Source organism: Taeniopygia guttata, chromosome 2 (assembly GCF_048771995.1).
Source record: "Taeniopygia guttata chromosome 2, bTaeGut7.mat, whole genome shotgun sequence".
Taxonomy (NCBI): domain Eukaryota; kingdom Metazoa; phylum Chordata; class Aves; order Passeriformes; family Estrildidae; genus Taeniopygia; species Taeniopygia guttata.
The window spans coordinates 41502600-41518309 of record NC_133026.1 but is presented as its reverse complement, the minus strand read 5'-3'; the positions used below and the strand labels follow the sequence as shown (position 1 = coordinate 41518309).

Sequence of the window (15710 nt, the reverse complement as noted above, 5' to 3'; positions counted from 1 at the left end):
ACTACAACATGAGAAGTTTAACCACCCAAAATTCAGGATCAGGTTGTCCAATATTTCAGCTACCCAACCACAACACATACGGTAGGATTTTCCAGAGAGAAAACTGTGAGAATCTAAGTTAGGATCCCTCCTCTCTGTGCTGATTTATATGGGGAATCCATCTATGTGTGGATTTGGATAGTTTGAGTATCTCCTAAGGTGCAGAGCAGAAGGCACACGTGATACTCTATGATCAAAATATCTCTAGTACAAGGGATTGTTAAAACTTTCCACAGGGTTAAAGCACAAAAGCTAAGGCTCAGTTTATACTTTTCAAAAACTCTAGAGTCTCCTCTACATTTCAGGTCTACAGTTTTAAAATAACAATAAGAATAGTTACATCTCTGGTACTCTGGGAAGATACACATTGTAACATAACTGAGGCACTTGTTTAAGACATCAAGGATGGCCACTGAAGTGACTCGTGGGTCTGGGCCGACTGTACAGCATCTGCTTAGCTTGTTATGGTGATCTTGAGGTTACATCCTCTCCTTTCAGGAGGTGTGGATTTACAGTATTTTTTTGTCAAGTCTGGATGAATGACATGACTGACGCGGTATGTTGATACACACTACCTGCTGTGGCTTGAGCAAGAATACTGTGTTCCTGAGTGCTGGGCACAGCCCCCAGCTCACGAGTGCGGGCACAACTGTGCTGCCGGTGTAGTGTACCACGGACAGCCACCTCCTCGGTGGGGACGGGGCACAGCTTGTGCAAGCGTCAGCCACACGCTTTGTGGCTCGGGCAGCGCGCTGTCCGCCGCTGTCCCAGCGCACGCCCGCCGCTGCTCGGGTGAGTGCCTGTCATGTGGCGGGCGCGTCACGGGGGCGCGGTACGGCCGCCGGGGCCGGAGGCGGTCTCAGTGTGCGCTCTGCCCCCGCCACACGCGTGGGTCTGCACGCCTGCCCCACACCCGGGCACCGTGTCCTTCGGGGTCACTCCCCGTGTCGCACGGCGTGTGCCCGTGTGTGCCGGCCGCGGGCACCATGCAGTCGGCGTGCGTGCTGTGCCTCTCCCCGTTCGCCCTGTGCCTCCGCGTGTGTGCGTGCGGCCCCCGCCCCTGCGCGGCCCCCGCCGCGGCGGCGCCCTGCCCCTGGCTCGGGCGGGCGGAGCGCCCGGGGGGGCGGCGGGCGGGACCCCGCGGGGGCGCGGGGCACCGACCGCCGCCCAGCTCCCCGCAACGCCCGGCGAGGAGGAGGCGGCGCGGCGGTTCACTCGCCCGCCGCGGCCCAGCCCCTTCTCCCCCGGGCGCCGCCCCTCTCCGCGCCGCCTGTGAGTCAGGGCTTTGCCGGGCACGGGCGGCAGCCGGGGCCGGATCGGACGGGCAGCCTCCGCCGCGGGGCTCCATGGAGAAAGCGGCGGGCGAAGGCGGCGGCAGCAACAGCAGCAGCCGCAGCAGCAGCCGCCCCACGTCGGCGGGCTCGTCCCCCTCGTCCTCCTCCGCCAGCCGCGGGCTCCCGGGCCGGGCGGCGGCCGCGGGCAGGCTGGATGGAGGCGGGGGCGGCGGCAGCAGCCCCGGCTCGGCGGCAGCCAGCCCGGGGGGCGCGCAGGCGCCCGGCGGCGGCAGGCGGCGGGAGCCGGTGCTGGAAGGGACGCTCAGCAAATACACCAACCTCCTGCAGGGCTGGCAGAGCAGGTAAAGCGCCGGCCCGGCCCCCGGCGGCGCTGCGGGGCCGCGTCCTCGCCCCCGGCAGCCCCCAAGATGGTGCCCGGGCAACCGGCGCTGCCGCCCGACCCGACCCCAACCCTCCCCGGCCGCCGCGTCCCGAGGCCGGGCTCCGTTCCCCTCTGTGCCCGCTCTCCTTCCTTTTGTTTGACTTGTTTATTTTCCCAGCCGAGTTTAGCATAAGGGCGGGCGGGGAGGTGGCCCGGCGCAGGGTCGGAGCGGTGTCCCCCGGCGCGGCCGGCGCAGGTGCGGGCGGGGGCAGGGGACGGCTGAGGCTGCACATGCTGCTGTCTCTGCATGACAGGGCTCCGCTTTTAAGCTTCTTTTTCTATCACGTTAGTCTTCGTCTCCTGTGAAGTTAGCTTGGATAACTAAAGAATGAAAAACTGAGAGCCTCCCAAAATAAATGGGGAAAAATGTCATGCTCGTGATTATTACTATTATTTTTTTTTTTCGCTATGAGGTGGGACAGCGGAAACAGTTGCCTTTGTGTTCAATAAAATAACTTCTGTTGCAATGTCCTACCTGTTTGACAAGCCCTAATTTATGCTGATATGGTGACAGGCCCAGGTCCTGCAATTTGTTGGGTGTGGACAGGCTGACTTGCATTTGTGGAAGTCCCGGGGAAGGTCTGGTTTGGGTCTAGTTGTAGTGCAAAATTTTTACGGAGTTGGAACCAGACTGTGGAATTGATAGTGCTGTGTTGGGATCTGTTGAAAGCAAAAGAGATTTCCTGTTATGTTTTACTTTTTGTTACCCAACTTCGTTGTCTTAATGGATGGACAAAGCTGTGTGTCCAAAACACAACTTCTCAATATAAAGCAACACTGTTTAAAGAGCAGAAGATGCTATAGAGAGAACAAGTACAGAACCCGTTATAAAGCTCTTTACGGACCTTTAAGAAAACAAACAAAAAGACTAAAACCTGCTGTTACTTATACTAGGTGATCACAAGCAATAAGAACATGGGAATGGCTGGGATCTTGATGTTCTGACAGTAAATTTAAAGCATTTATAGGTGACAGAGTTGCATAAATGCCGGGGATGCTCTGGTGCTGAATCGTGTGTGGATAAATCAGTGCTAGGACTACTGTAGCAGTACTTCCTGGAGAATTTCAGGAGCTGGTCTAATTCCATACACTGGAGGCCATGCATAGGCGTACCAGCTATAAATTACAAGTTTAGAATGAACTGGAGACACACATCTCCATTAAGCTTGACTGCTTCAGCAGAGACATGGAGAAGGCCCTTTTGCTGTCATTTGCTTACTGTAGTTCTGTTCTAAATGCACGTTAGACTTTCATCTACTTGTTGGTTTATGTAGTCCTCCTGTAATTTTGTTTAAGAAACAGACACATTTTGATACCTAAAATGTAGGACTGAAATCCATTACTAAAAATTAAAAGCCCCATTACCCCGTTTTTTTTCCCCTTACACCTCCATCTCTTTTTATAGAGACAGTAGCTTCTTTTACTGTGTGTGATTTTAGGGGTTGTAATCTGAAATTGCAAAAGAGAGGTAATTGCTTATAAATCTTTGGGTCCAAAGCTGCCTGTTTTTTGTATTTGGAAAAAATTTAATCTTTGATAAGGCTAACAGCTGGAAATAATGTGCATGATCTGTGCATGTCCAAGAAATTTTACCTGAAAACGTGATGGAAAAAAGACGAATGTCACTTAAACAGTTCTACCACAGCACTTGGAAATTAACGTTGGTTTAATTTCAGCGGTCTTTTTTAATAATGCTTTATTGTGCTTGCCAGTTTTATGTTCTGTATGTCTGGCTTTTTGAGCAAGTGGTTTATCATGAGGTAGCTTTTAGGATAAGTAACTTTTTTAGTTTGCTCACTTACTCTGTTCTTTTGATGCATGTAGCTGTGGTTTGGGATGTGGAATCTGATACAAGTTCTAAACAGATCAGTTGAAACTTGAGGCTCACAGATGTTGACCTTACAATATAATGTTTAATAAATGAGTAGTGATCCACAGGTTTGAGCATGGTTGTCCATTTGGCCTTCTGGATATTTGTTATGGAATGTGTTTACTGTGAATTGGAGCTCATTCCGTAACAGTCTGTAAGTGATTTCGTAGCTGGCACTTGCAGCATATTTGTTAGCAGACACATTAGTTTTGCATTTACTTCATTTGAAAAAACACAAGATTGTTCAACTGCATGATCAATACACCCAGATGGCATGAATATAAATAAAATGGAAAAATAAAGCGAAAACTGATAGAGTTCACTTATTGTGGATTTGGAATGTTCTTCTTTAAAGCTCCTTATCCATTAGCCTAAATAATTTAAATGTAGTTAATGTTAGCTCTTGCTGTGTGGTATTGAAGTTGAAAGGCTTTCCTTTCCTAAGTGTAGGTTATCCAACACTTAGTGTGCAGAGTAGCCTTTACAAGTCTGAAGCAATTACTGTAATTTGAATTATAATAAAGTAGTGTCACTTCGAAATAAATGTTCCTTTAGCAGGCATATGCAAGATAGTCTGATTTTGGATGAGGGAACTGAATATGATTACTGAAGCATAACACTTCATTTATAAGCATTAACTGAAGTAATTGAAGGCCTCAAAATCAGTCAATCTGGATAGCTGCATTACTTCTTATTTTGAGAATTTTCACGTGCTTGTGTTTGTTACTAAAGAAATCAATTTGTTCTGCTCTAGCAGGTCAGGAACAACCTGATCTGGAAATGAGTGAGGCGATTCCTCACCTTTATGACGAGCAGAAGGAAAGGGTGGTTTATTGTTTTGAGGCAGTTTGTTGTGTGAGAAAGGTGTCAAGGGGCCTGGGCATTTGCAGTGTCTCCACTTGAGTCTAACTTTCTGTGGTTTATTCAGGTATGGATACAGAGAGTGGAGCTTAATCTGAAACAGACTCTTTGACACAAGATCACTTGTGTCTGGTCTGAGTCAGTAGGGCATCTGGCTGTCTTTACTATGAAATTACAAGTAATTGTATTCTCAATTGAAGTACTGTTACAAATAATTTCTATTGGGATTTACTTGTTACATGTGTATGGGAGGGTAGAGCTTGTATTTTAAGCAGGAATTTTGTGGATTTGATGAACAGATATGTCTCTGCAGTGTCATGTCATGCAAGACCTATTTTTCATTAATTAATTCAAAATTATTGAAATACTTATTGCCTGTGATGTTACTATCCTGTCTTTTGAGTAGACTGGCAAAATGTAAAAAAATCTTAAACCCCCCATTTGCTCAAGGTAATGGGAAACTCACGGTGTCTGCATCCCCTTCTCTGCTTTTTCCCTGAAAATACTTAGTACTTATACTTGTAGGGTTTTATACTGCAAGCATGTATAAAGTCCTGGATCATCTGCATTTGAGCTGGGACTTAAATCTGGGTTTGTAACAACAATAAATGGAGCCATAGCTGATGGATATTGTCCGTTTTCTGAGCTGTACTGCTCTGTGTAAGTTGTTCTGTAGGCCAAATGTTTTTTTAAACATTATTTTGGCCTACTCCTGTTTCCTCTCTCAGTTGGGAAATGTATTGTGTTACCAGCCTGCATGAATCATGCCTCACTTCTTGTGCTTGGGCACCACCAGACTTTTGAGGATTAGCTGCATTCCCTGTAGGTCAACAAGAAGTGTACTTTGGGGCAGTCTGGGGATTTTTTGCACTCAGGATCTTTATCAGGCTCTCCAATGCTGTGATGTAATCTCTTTTCTTGTGTAGTTGCATAGAGCAGTTGCAGTCTGACTCCTGCCACAACAGAAAGACCCTTTCTTATTATCAGTATCCCAAGCAGCAGGTAGCCATCAGATTTTAGTGTTACTTTAGCAGCTGATTTCACTGGCTCCCAGAGCTTGTGCTGCTCTGACTGCAGCTGTTACAGGAGAGTTTTCTATTTATGCTGATAAAATCTGTCAACAATGTATTCTTTTTTTTTTTTTTTAATTTTTATGTATATTCTGGAGAAACAGATTGTGACCTCCTAGAAGAATTGACAAAGGTATCTTCAAACACAGTAATAACCTCCCTCTCCCTCTTTGTGAATCAGCTAAGTAGTCTTTCACAGAATTTTGTGATTGACACATCTGCTTGTAGTGTTTTGGGGTAGTTAGCATCTCTACTTGCTAGTATTCTTAGTATTCTTCAGTATAGTAAATACTGTATATAATACTAGATATAGTATTCTTCAATGGTACAAGTCAAGTTGTTTGAGCAATGAATTGGGGCATTTTTCCAGTATAAAAAAAATTGCATATGGTTACTGAACAAACTATATGACTATGGTATACCTGTATAACTGCTGAGGGGGAAATCTGTCCTAGAGAAATAAATTGTGTTTTTTTAGTATAAAAATAAGCCACACTCCTAATAACCCATATTAGCCATATTAAATAGCCTAACAGTAAGACAGTATCTGAGATGGAGAAAATAGCTACACACTTAATTTAATGTTTGCAAAGTTTGCTGAAATTTTTTTTTTTTTTTTTTTTTTTTTTTTTTTGTGTTCTCACTGGAATTAGATTAACACCAACTCCTCCACTGTGTATTTTTTCATCTTAGTGTGATTCTGTGGCATGTCTGTCCAGGGCTTTGTGTAGTGTTGTAACACCCTCCAGGATTTATTTGCAGAGTCTGTGAACAGGGAGACTCCCTTTTAAGGAGCTGGAGATATACAATATATTTTGTTTCTTCTGTTGTTCTGCATCTCCTGCTTGAATTTTGGAGCCTTGCTTATAATTGGTTAGGAATTATGTAAACCTTAAAATTTCAAGGTGTTTTTAAACTATAGTGCTAACATTCTATTAAAGATTTTACTTGCAAAATAGATTTTGCTGGAAACTGTGTTGTCCCTTCACTTGTAGGCTCTATTTGTAGTAGGGAGGCAATGTGAAAAGGAAGAAATCTACTTAAACCAAATTTTAGTTCTCTGGAGCAAATGATGTTTCTTGTGCTAAACACTCAGTAGCTGCATATTTTACATTATTTAAATCAAGATGTATGTAATTAATCTTAAATAAACTTGGAATTTGAAATGGCAAAAAGTCAGTTATTAGTAAGTTCTGTTTTGGATTAAGGCACTAATCTGTTTTCTTAATCCTAAAATCCATGTAGCAAAAATAATCACATTGAAATGTAAGCTTTCTTTTTTCTTCTTCTCCTTCCTTCACTTTTTGCTGTTGAAACTTTTCCCCTTTAAGTATAATTAATGCTCACTTAAAAAACAAATGAAAGTAAAAAGAAATAAATCAATCTTTTTAGATGTACATCCCTAGTTTCTTTGTAGGAAAATTTAAGTTAAGGTGTACCTTCTCTTTGTTTAGTTAGTGGCTGATTAAACCTAACTGGTTTAATGACTGGCTGGTTGATTAGTTTGTATAGCTTTTGCTGTTGCCTCTAAACCATCTCTGTTGGGAGAGTGGAGAAGATGTTTCAAACAGCAAAGTCAGAGTAAGAATTTTAACGAAGTTAGAGAGAGGCTGAGAAATCCATCATTCTCTGCCCTTCAGTAGTGCTTGCAGGGAACATTTGGAAGAAGACAACTTTGAACCTCAGGCTAAAATTGAAAAGGAAGGTCTTATGGTTAAGGAATTGGTTTGCATTGTGGGGGTGTGGATTCTGGTTGGAGAAATGCCATGGACAATTCTCTTGTCCCCAGGCAGGTAACCCAAGCTCTTTGTTCCTCAGCTGATTGTGTCACGTGCTGTTGGGACTGCTTATGCCTATGCAGAGGATAAATTCATATAATGGATAATAACCTAATGCAGAAGATGCTTGATGATAATGTAGGAAAAATCTGTTTTAAACAGATGAGACTTGGGCATTTTCACTCAGGCAGCATATTTGGGATTTGCGAGTGCTCTTCAGAGCTGAGCAGCAGTCTTGTACCAGAGGGAATGAAGTGACAGTCAAAATAGAGTGTGGTCTTCCTTTCACCCAGATGTCACACTTAGCTCTCAGGCAGTGCAGAGAAGTGGCAGTTGGCATTAGCACTGAAACAGGCACTTGCCCTTCTCTGGGTTTTGTTATTACTGCCTCATTTTGCTGCTAGCTTTTTCAATGGGGATTTCTGTGCTTAGCAAGGCAGTGGTAAGTGTGGTTAGAGGGAGCACACATGCACTTGCTGGCCCATTTAAAAAGCCCCACCAATTTATGAATATGGATTTTGTTAACGAAGGAGAAGTGACACTAGGTTGTTAAACTAAGTAATGTGCCTGGAATAATTTTATAAGTATGTAAGTTTTCAAAAGTTTTTCCCAGTCATTTCATATTTAAAACCAATTGTTCAGTAAGAATCTATTTGGTCTTCAGCTTCACCTAATACTCTTTGTTCTTTATGATATATTAAGACTGAACTTTCTAAGTGAAAAGGTTGCTAAAAATTGCCATAACGGTGGCTATTTAATGTACAGCTATATTTTTAAAATATGTATTATAATGAGTGATGGAAAAAAGTAATTAATTCGGTTCATGGAAAAATGCAGTTTGTTTCTATGTAATAAACGAATACAACTGTATTTGCAAGTATCCCAGCATTGTGCTTTAAATCTTGAAGGCTTTTGTGGATCTTTTCTTGAGATGTTTGATTACTTTTTGGAACGTAATCCAGAGAGACAAATTTTGCTTAGTACTTAACTGTTGCATATAAAAATGTTGCTGTAAATACTGTCTAAATGCTGCTGCACTTCACTTTCCAAGACGGAATTTATTTTGTAGGTAATTTAAAGCTGAAGGGTGGAGATGCTTAACTACTCAGTTGTATAGCACAAGCCATAGTATTTGCCACAGTTTCTGTTGTGTTTAGACTTGTGTTTCTCTTTGGATATTGATCTGAGGATTTATCTTCTGGTGATAGAGGATTCTTCATCATAGCCATGGGAACAATTTGCCCAGAGTTAATCACTACTTAAAAAACTGCCTGTTGTACTTAGTGTATATCAGCCTTTAACTCTTTAGTGAATCTCATGATGCTGGACTGAAGATAGCTCGTACCACATTTGGCCTCTATGTTTATTATTTTTGGGCAGGCTAAGTGCTTATGTTTTATCTATGTTTGGAGTATCTAGACCAATGGAGTTTTCTTGCTGCAAGCCAGCTCTCCCAGCAACTTAGTAATTTATGGTAGTCCTGATGGTTCTTCAGCATTTCAAAGTTTTTATTTACATGGGACACTAGAACTGTGTACATATTCATGTGTAGTTGCACATAGGATCAAATACAAGGATAATGCATTCTGTTTGCTCCAACTCAATATATATTCCCTGCTTAAGAAGTTCAAAGACTATTAGCTTTTTAGGTCTTTTTGGGTTATTTTTTACAAATTAGGTTATTAGTTTTGCCTGCTCAGTTTAATTGTTAGTCTGATTGCAGGCAACACCGGGACCTCATGTTTTTTGGTGCTGCTTGGGTTCTCCAGATAGGCATCTTCATGCCCACACTCTTGTCATTTTCTATTTACTTAAGCTACTACATCCTGGTGCTTGTTTTGCCATTTTCTCCTGTATACTACTTGATCCAGGAACATATGGTATAGTATTATCCAAGTGAGTGCCAGAAGTGTCAAAATGAAGGGTAGCACTTCATTACCTTTTTTTATTTTTTGTCTGGGAAGGTGTTGGGAAGGATTGCTGTAGTAGCTGTCAACCTGCAGATTGCTCACTCCACAGTTAGCATGTTTTTTCATATCCCCAGTGATCTTTCTTGGGCTTTCTCATGGTGCATGTAGGCCCTGGTTTTTGAGGGGGGGAAGATAGCCGTTAATTATTTTTTTAGGAAGAGAATAATTTAAAAATATAGTTGAGGAAAGTTATTAGTAGTTGGAAGAACTATTTGACCAAAATAATCAGTAGGTTTTCCTTACCCTGATTTTTTTTATGAGTAATTTATTTTCCAAGTGAATCCTGTATCTTGTAACTATGACTTTTTTGTCACTAGAGATATAATTTTATTTTGACAGTATTGGAAAGCATGATGTTGGCTGATGATAGCCTATTTTCATATCATCAGCAATCTTTATGGAAATTTTTCCTCCCATGTAGGTCATTGCTAAGCACTCCAAAGCCAAGTACTGATTTCCAGAATACCCTATTAGAAATATATTCACTCAAATAACCTCATTTAGTTATATTTTGAGGCTAGCTCAATCTTTTAACTGTTTTTTGGTGCATTTAAAGTGTAATTTTCTGTGGTTTGGGTGCTTGCCCATTGTTTTTGGTGAAAAGTAGCTGTACGCACCAAGTATTGATGAACCTTAACCTTTTTTTTGTCATTCACTATATGCGTGGTGTAACCTAACAATTTTGTTGGTGGTGTTTTTTTGTTAAAATTGCAGTGAAATTTGGAGTATGAGTCTTCAAAATAAAAGACAGGGATACACTGATGTGTAGTACTAATTGCTAAATGCTTGGTGCTTGTTTAGGACCTTCCTGCAGGCTAAATGGGTTGCTGCTGGGTATCAGGATTTGTAGGTGCCTGAAGACATACTTGACTGAAAAGATCTTAGGCGGTCAGTTGACTGGTTCTAAGTTGAAATCCCTAAATTACTATTTTTATTGTACTTCTGAGCGAGTTACTAATACAAGTTGATGTATCAAGTACATATTTCTCAGTGACTGAGAAAATGGCTTTTTTCAACTGCACAGCCATTCAGGGGTTATCTGTTCCAGGGTTAAGACCTGTGCCTTATATAGTGTGCCTTTAGTCAGGTTTGCAAGATTTTTTATAAAATAAACTGATGTTTATTTGATTTGCTTGAGAATGGACTTGGGGCACATCAAAAATAGCAGTGAGACAGGAAGTACATAAATGTAAGGCGGGGCTGTAAGCTTATAAAGCTTCAGCGTTTACCTAACATACAGAATTGTGACCCAGACTCCACTTACAGCTATGTTGGTTACTACATCTTTCATTGAGGTAGGGCACACACACTGTGAGAAAGTCTGTACACTACAGTCAGAGTAGTATGTTTAACCTCAGCTGAAGAAAGATGTGTGTGTTTTTCCAGCTTTGGAATATGGAGAAAATCGTCCTAGTAAAAGGAGACTTGTTTAAGCAAATGCAGGCAACACCAGGCATTCTGCTATTTGTGTGCTTGAATTTATGAAATGGAAAAAGAGAGGAGGGAAGAAGATAGGAAAAGGCCGATTTCTTGTCTGCTGCCATTATTTGGAGTTGTGTCAAGTTTCTGTGTAGTGCTTTTATCATGGTGATATGAGGAAAATAATGAACTTAATCATGAAGAAGGTACCAGGGTGTAGACAAATTAACTTTATCCCGGCCCAAACCAGCACAATGGAGGAACAAAACAGCTTATTCACTGCTGCAAGCATCAAGCATTTGGCATTTTTGGTTGGGTGGTTCCTTTGGTTTTGGTGTGGTTTTTTTGGTTGTTTTTTAGCTGAAAGGTTTGCCTTTCACATCATGAAGTATAGTGTGGGTTTTGGCTCTACTTTCTTTGCTTCTCTGCTTTTCTCCTGTTTTATCTTACCAGCTTAGTGAGCTTTGTTTTTCATTGTGTGAGTGTATCAAAATTCATCCTATTTTTATTATGCAAGTAGAAGGAAGGGATAACTTGGCAATAGAAAGGGAGGAAAGAAAAGAGTAGAATGGCTGGAGAGTTTTAGAAAAGGAGTTAAAGTGTCTGGAGGATGGACTGATGACAGCAAAGCACACTGTAGTGACAGGATGAGAGGGAATAGTTTCACAGTGAAATAGAGTAGGTTTAGACGAGATGTTGGGAAGAAATTCTTTGCTGTGAGACTGACAAGGCACTGGCACAGGTTACCCAGAGAAGCTGTGGATGCTCCATTCCTGGAAGTGTTCAAGGCCAAGTTGGATGGGGCTTTGAACAACCTGCTCTAGTGAAAGGTGTCCCTGCTGATGGCAGGGGGTTGGAACTGGGTGATCGTTAAGGTCCCTTCAAACCAAAACCATTCTGTGTAGGGGAAGAAACAGGGGTGAGACAGAAGTAGATGCTCAGCTGAGGACAGCAAAAGGCTAGACCTTTACTTCTTTAGAAAGAAAGCCTGGAAGTTGTAAAGCATGAATTCAGAATGAAGTCTTGAAAACCCAAGTGAGAGAATTTGCTCTTATTTATGCATTTAATACTGCCATTAAGAATGGCACACAAGAAGTAGTGAGTAAAGTAGTGTTTTTTAAATTGCAGAAAGTGTAGTGAGGATTTTTCTGGTTTTGCTTTCTTCCCTTTGCCATCTTCTGTAGCAGAGCTAATTTCAGGTAAGTAGAAGACTGATGTGAATAGCAGTCAGAGGAAGCTACTGACAGTATCCACCTGGATATATATTAACGTGCCAGACTTACCTTTGCCCTTTTAAACACAGTATTCTTTATATGGGAATTCAAGCATCTGTGATGATTGAACTGTTTTCTTGCTTAAGGTTGTAAGTATTGTTTTTTTCATTTTCAATCGGAACACTAATGATCTGGATTTTTGTAGAACAGTATTTCTAGAAAAAGTAATATATATGTGTACAAAGCAGCAGCCTGATGTATAAAGATCTTCAGAAGTTATGTTTACTCTCCAATCTAAATACTCTTTCTTCAGAAGGATCAAGGCTAATGCTCTGCATATCTTGCAACATGTTGTTGAAACCACCCTCTTATGGGTTCTGTGGCCTCTATACATGTGTTTCAAAGAGACAGTGTTGACAAGATACTGTTAAACATTGCTGCATATCAGCTGACAGGATAAAGACCAAACATAGCAACTTAAACTTTTCATTTCAATCAATGAAATATTAGTCATAAGAGTAAAGGCAAGGGAAAAAAATATTGGATTGTGAAGTATTGAAAAGTTCCAGCTATTCTGAGATTATGTAAGAAAGGTCTGGTTTTTGCAAAACTTTGTTTGAACAAACTGGGTGCAGAAGAGCTGGATCGAAATTAGCATGCTGATCTTGTCAAGATTCTTTGTATATCCTATTTTCTCCCATATGATGTGTAAAGAAAATACTTCATTGGATATGTTCATTCTTCCCCACTGGGAACTTTTTAGACTGTGGATAAAAAGAAAAATTTCAAATACTAGGAAGAATGAACAGAAGGGAAGAAATAAAATTGAGAACTTCAGAAATTGCCAGAGTAAGACCTTAACTTGCCTTTTGCTTCTTCTTTTTTTTTTTTTTTCTCTTTTGTGTGTTTATCTCCCTATATATAAGAAGTATATGCAGTTCACAAAAATGGAATTAGTGTAACATAGGTGAGTTCTCAGCCCCTTCTATATGGCAATGAAATGAATATTTCTTGTCCAGCAGGTTTTGCCAGTGAAATAATATTTTAAATGAAACTTGCAGTTGGGAGAAATGCCAACATTCATGTGGTTCAAGTTTGAGAATCTAGGTAATAAATTATCTGCATTTTGAAAGTGAAAATAACAGCTACTATAACCATTGCAGTAACAAATTTAAAACTAGATGTTTTATTCCATCAACTTGCACGAAAATTATTGTTGAAATAGATGTGTTCAGAAGGAGTTTGCCTGCTAGAAAATATCTAGTATTTCATCTATTCACTTAGAATATATCATAATACTTTGTATCTAGAATAGCTATAAAGAATATACCCTCAATTAAATGTAAGTACAGAGTGGAATAGAGGAATAGAGAATTGGCTTAAGGACTGCTGTCTCCTGGCATCATGTATGTATCTTTTTCTCCTGGAAATGACCTTCAATATTTTTGTTTTCCTTTCGCTAGTGGTAATCAGATCTTATTACTATGAGTATCTTCCACATAAATTACATGAGTAATGTAGGTGTGCCTGCAAGCCAAAAATAGCTAAATGAATGTGAGGCAGGTATCAGAAAGCCAGATTCTTGAATATAGAAGATTTGTATAGGCATTTTAACTGGTGACCTAGATTGATGAAGATAAGCACACTTCTGATAAAATGTGTTTCAAACTATTTCTCTTTTTTGTTAGAAATGGTAAAGGAAAAAGAAAAAAATTGCACCCACGAGCTTACATTTTTTTCAGTATTGCAGTGCATTACTCAATAAAAATAAAATACTAAAACTGGTTTGTAGCACAATTGTTTTATTGCTTAAACTTTTAACACCGTATTTCGGTGTGATAGTGTCTTCTTAAAACCCCAAAGTTTCTAAAAGTTTTTATCTTTCATCTGAAAACACCAAAGGTACTTCACAAAATTTGAAGCATCAGATGTGATGCTTAACATTCCTGAGGTTAGAGTAAGAGAGGCTGGATCTCTAACTGACCACAAATTTCCTCATTAAATGATTACTAGATTATAAATATATATTGTTTTTCTTTTCTTGGTGTAATGGCGAGGTCTAAAAATGATTCTCATTGATTTAATACAAGATGGTTTTCAAATCTAAACATTAATTTTTCAGTTTACAGGAAGATTATTTTTTATTGAAGTCTTTTATTCCTTGATGTTTTTAGCTACAGACTAGAAAGTAACAGTGAAGAGTTTCTATCTCCTGGCAATGATTCTTGCTGAGGACAGGGCATTGCAAAACAAGGATGAACTCTGAAGGTCTGGCAAAGAAGTCGGTGAACTGTGATACAACCTCAGTAGAACTCTGCTGACTCAAGGCAGCTAATTAAAATTTATGCAATAATATCCATCGATAGGATGTGGTTATGCTCTGAACCTCATTGGATTGCATTATTGTAAGACAGTACAGTCAGTATCTTTCTTTGACGGGTTCTTGTTCTTAAAAAACTGACTTCAACAGAAGAGCTTCTGAATATTGAAAAATGTGAACTTGAAATCTAATGGATCCAAAAACAAACTAGGGGTAGTCTTGAATATATTTGAAATCTTTCTGTCATTTTAAAAGCATAAATGAAATGCTTACCAGTCCTTAACATAACATGTACTGAGAAAAAAAAATGAAAAATAATCTTACATACTATGGCCATCTTTATTCATACAGTTACTTCCTTTTGTAGATCACTATGTAAAATTCAGTTTTTAAAAAATTAATTGTCTAATCATGTTGTACTTCCCTGTCTACCCTTTTGTTGCCAGTACCTCTGTTCTCTTTTGTTTTTTCAAGCTATTTTGAGCATCGTAAGGCATTTCTGTGATTCCATATTGTGTTTGTAAAAACTACAGTTATAATTGATGCTGATGCAAGTCCTGTCCACTTACATCTGTGTATACATTTAATACTTACCAGGCATCATACAGTATGTCTGCAATTGCTCCACACCTAGTATGGAATGCAGTGTACTATGCCTAGTGAAGTCATCATCAGGGAGATAGTACAAGGGATCTGAAGGCTGCTGATAAAATGTGCAGCTCATATTTTTATTTTCTATTCCTTCTTTTCTCTCTGTTTCTCTCTGGGAGGCCCCTTTAATCCAAACATGCTATTGAGGGTTATTTCAGAATTATCTCTTCTCCTCCCAAATTGCACTTGTTAGGGGAAAATTGATAATTTTCTCCCGAAGTGAAAGCTGGGGAATCTGATCTGGGAGTAGTTCTGTCTAGCTGTGTCTCTTTGCTCCTGGATGAGAAAAACACAGCCAGAGACTGGAACACCAGAAACTTCTAATTCCTTGTTTTTCTTCTGTCATTAAATATCTTGCTAACAGGACTGCTAGTTTTCCCCCTAGTTGTTACATGTTGATAGTAAAAACCCTAGTGAAAATGTAATTATGCTGGGAAAAGTGCTGGAACTCTTATCCTTCTTTTCTAATTAAGATACTAATGACTTGATAGTCATAAGAAGCTGTGAGAACATCCAGTATCTTAAAGCAGAGCTCACAAATGTGGGAATGGGTTGCAGTGAGCAGTTGATAACCTGTGGGTTGTGACAGCCATGTTCACCTGCTCTGTCCTTGCTGGGGGCTCAAAGTACTAGTTAGCTTGTGCAGCTTTCTGGTAATCCAGTGCCTTCCCAGCCTTTATGTCCTGGCATGCCCCATGCTGCTTAGGGGGTGTGGGCAGGTGAATCCCACATTCCCCAATGCTTGGGAGCGTTTTGCCGTGGTGGTTTGAAGCATGGCATGGCTTGCTTCATTCAGTGCTTT

At 40.5% G+C, this 15710-nt stretch overlaps 1 protein-coding gene across 2 annotated transcripts in view; it reads left to right on the top strand.

Moving 5' to 3' along the window:
* Nucleotides 1-686: 686 nt before the first annotated feature.
* The window catches only part of OSBPL10 (oxysterol binding protein like 10), a 113549-nt gene continuing 98525 nt past the window's right edge, over nucleotides 687-15710 (top strand). Inside the window, exon 1 of one of the 2 annotated variants that reach the window (XM_030265011.4) lies at nucleotides 687-1675. In XM_030265011.4, the coding sequence (XP_030120871.2) occupies nucleotides 1026-1675 (650 nt within the window). In that variant the 5' untranslated portion in view covers nucleotides 687-1025. The remainder of the gene's footprint in view (nucleotides 1676-15710) is intronic. The other variant, XM_030265010.4, reaches the window with a different exon arrangement.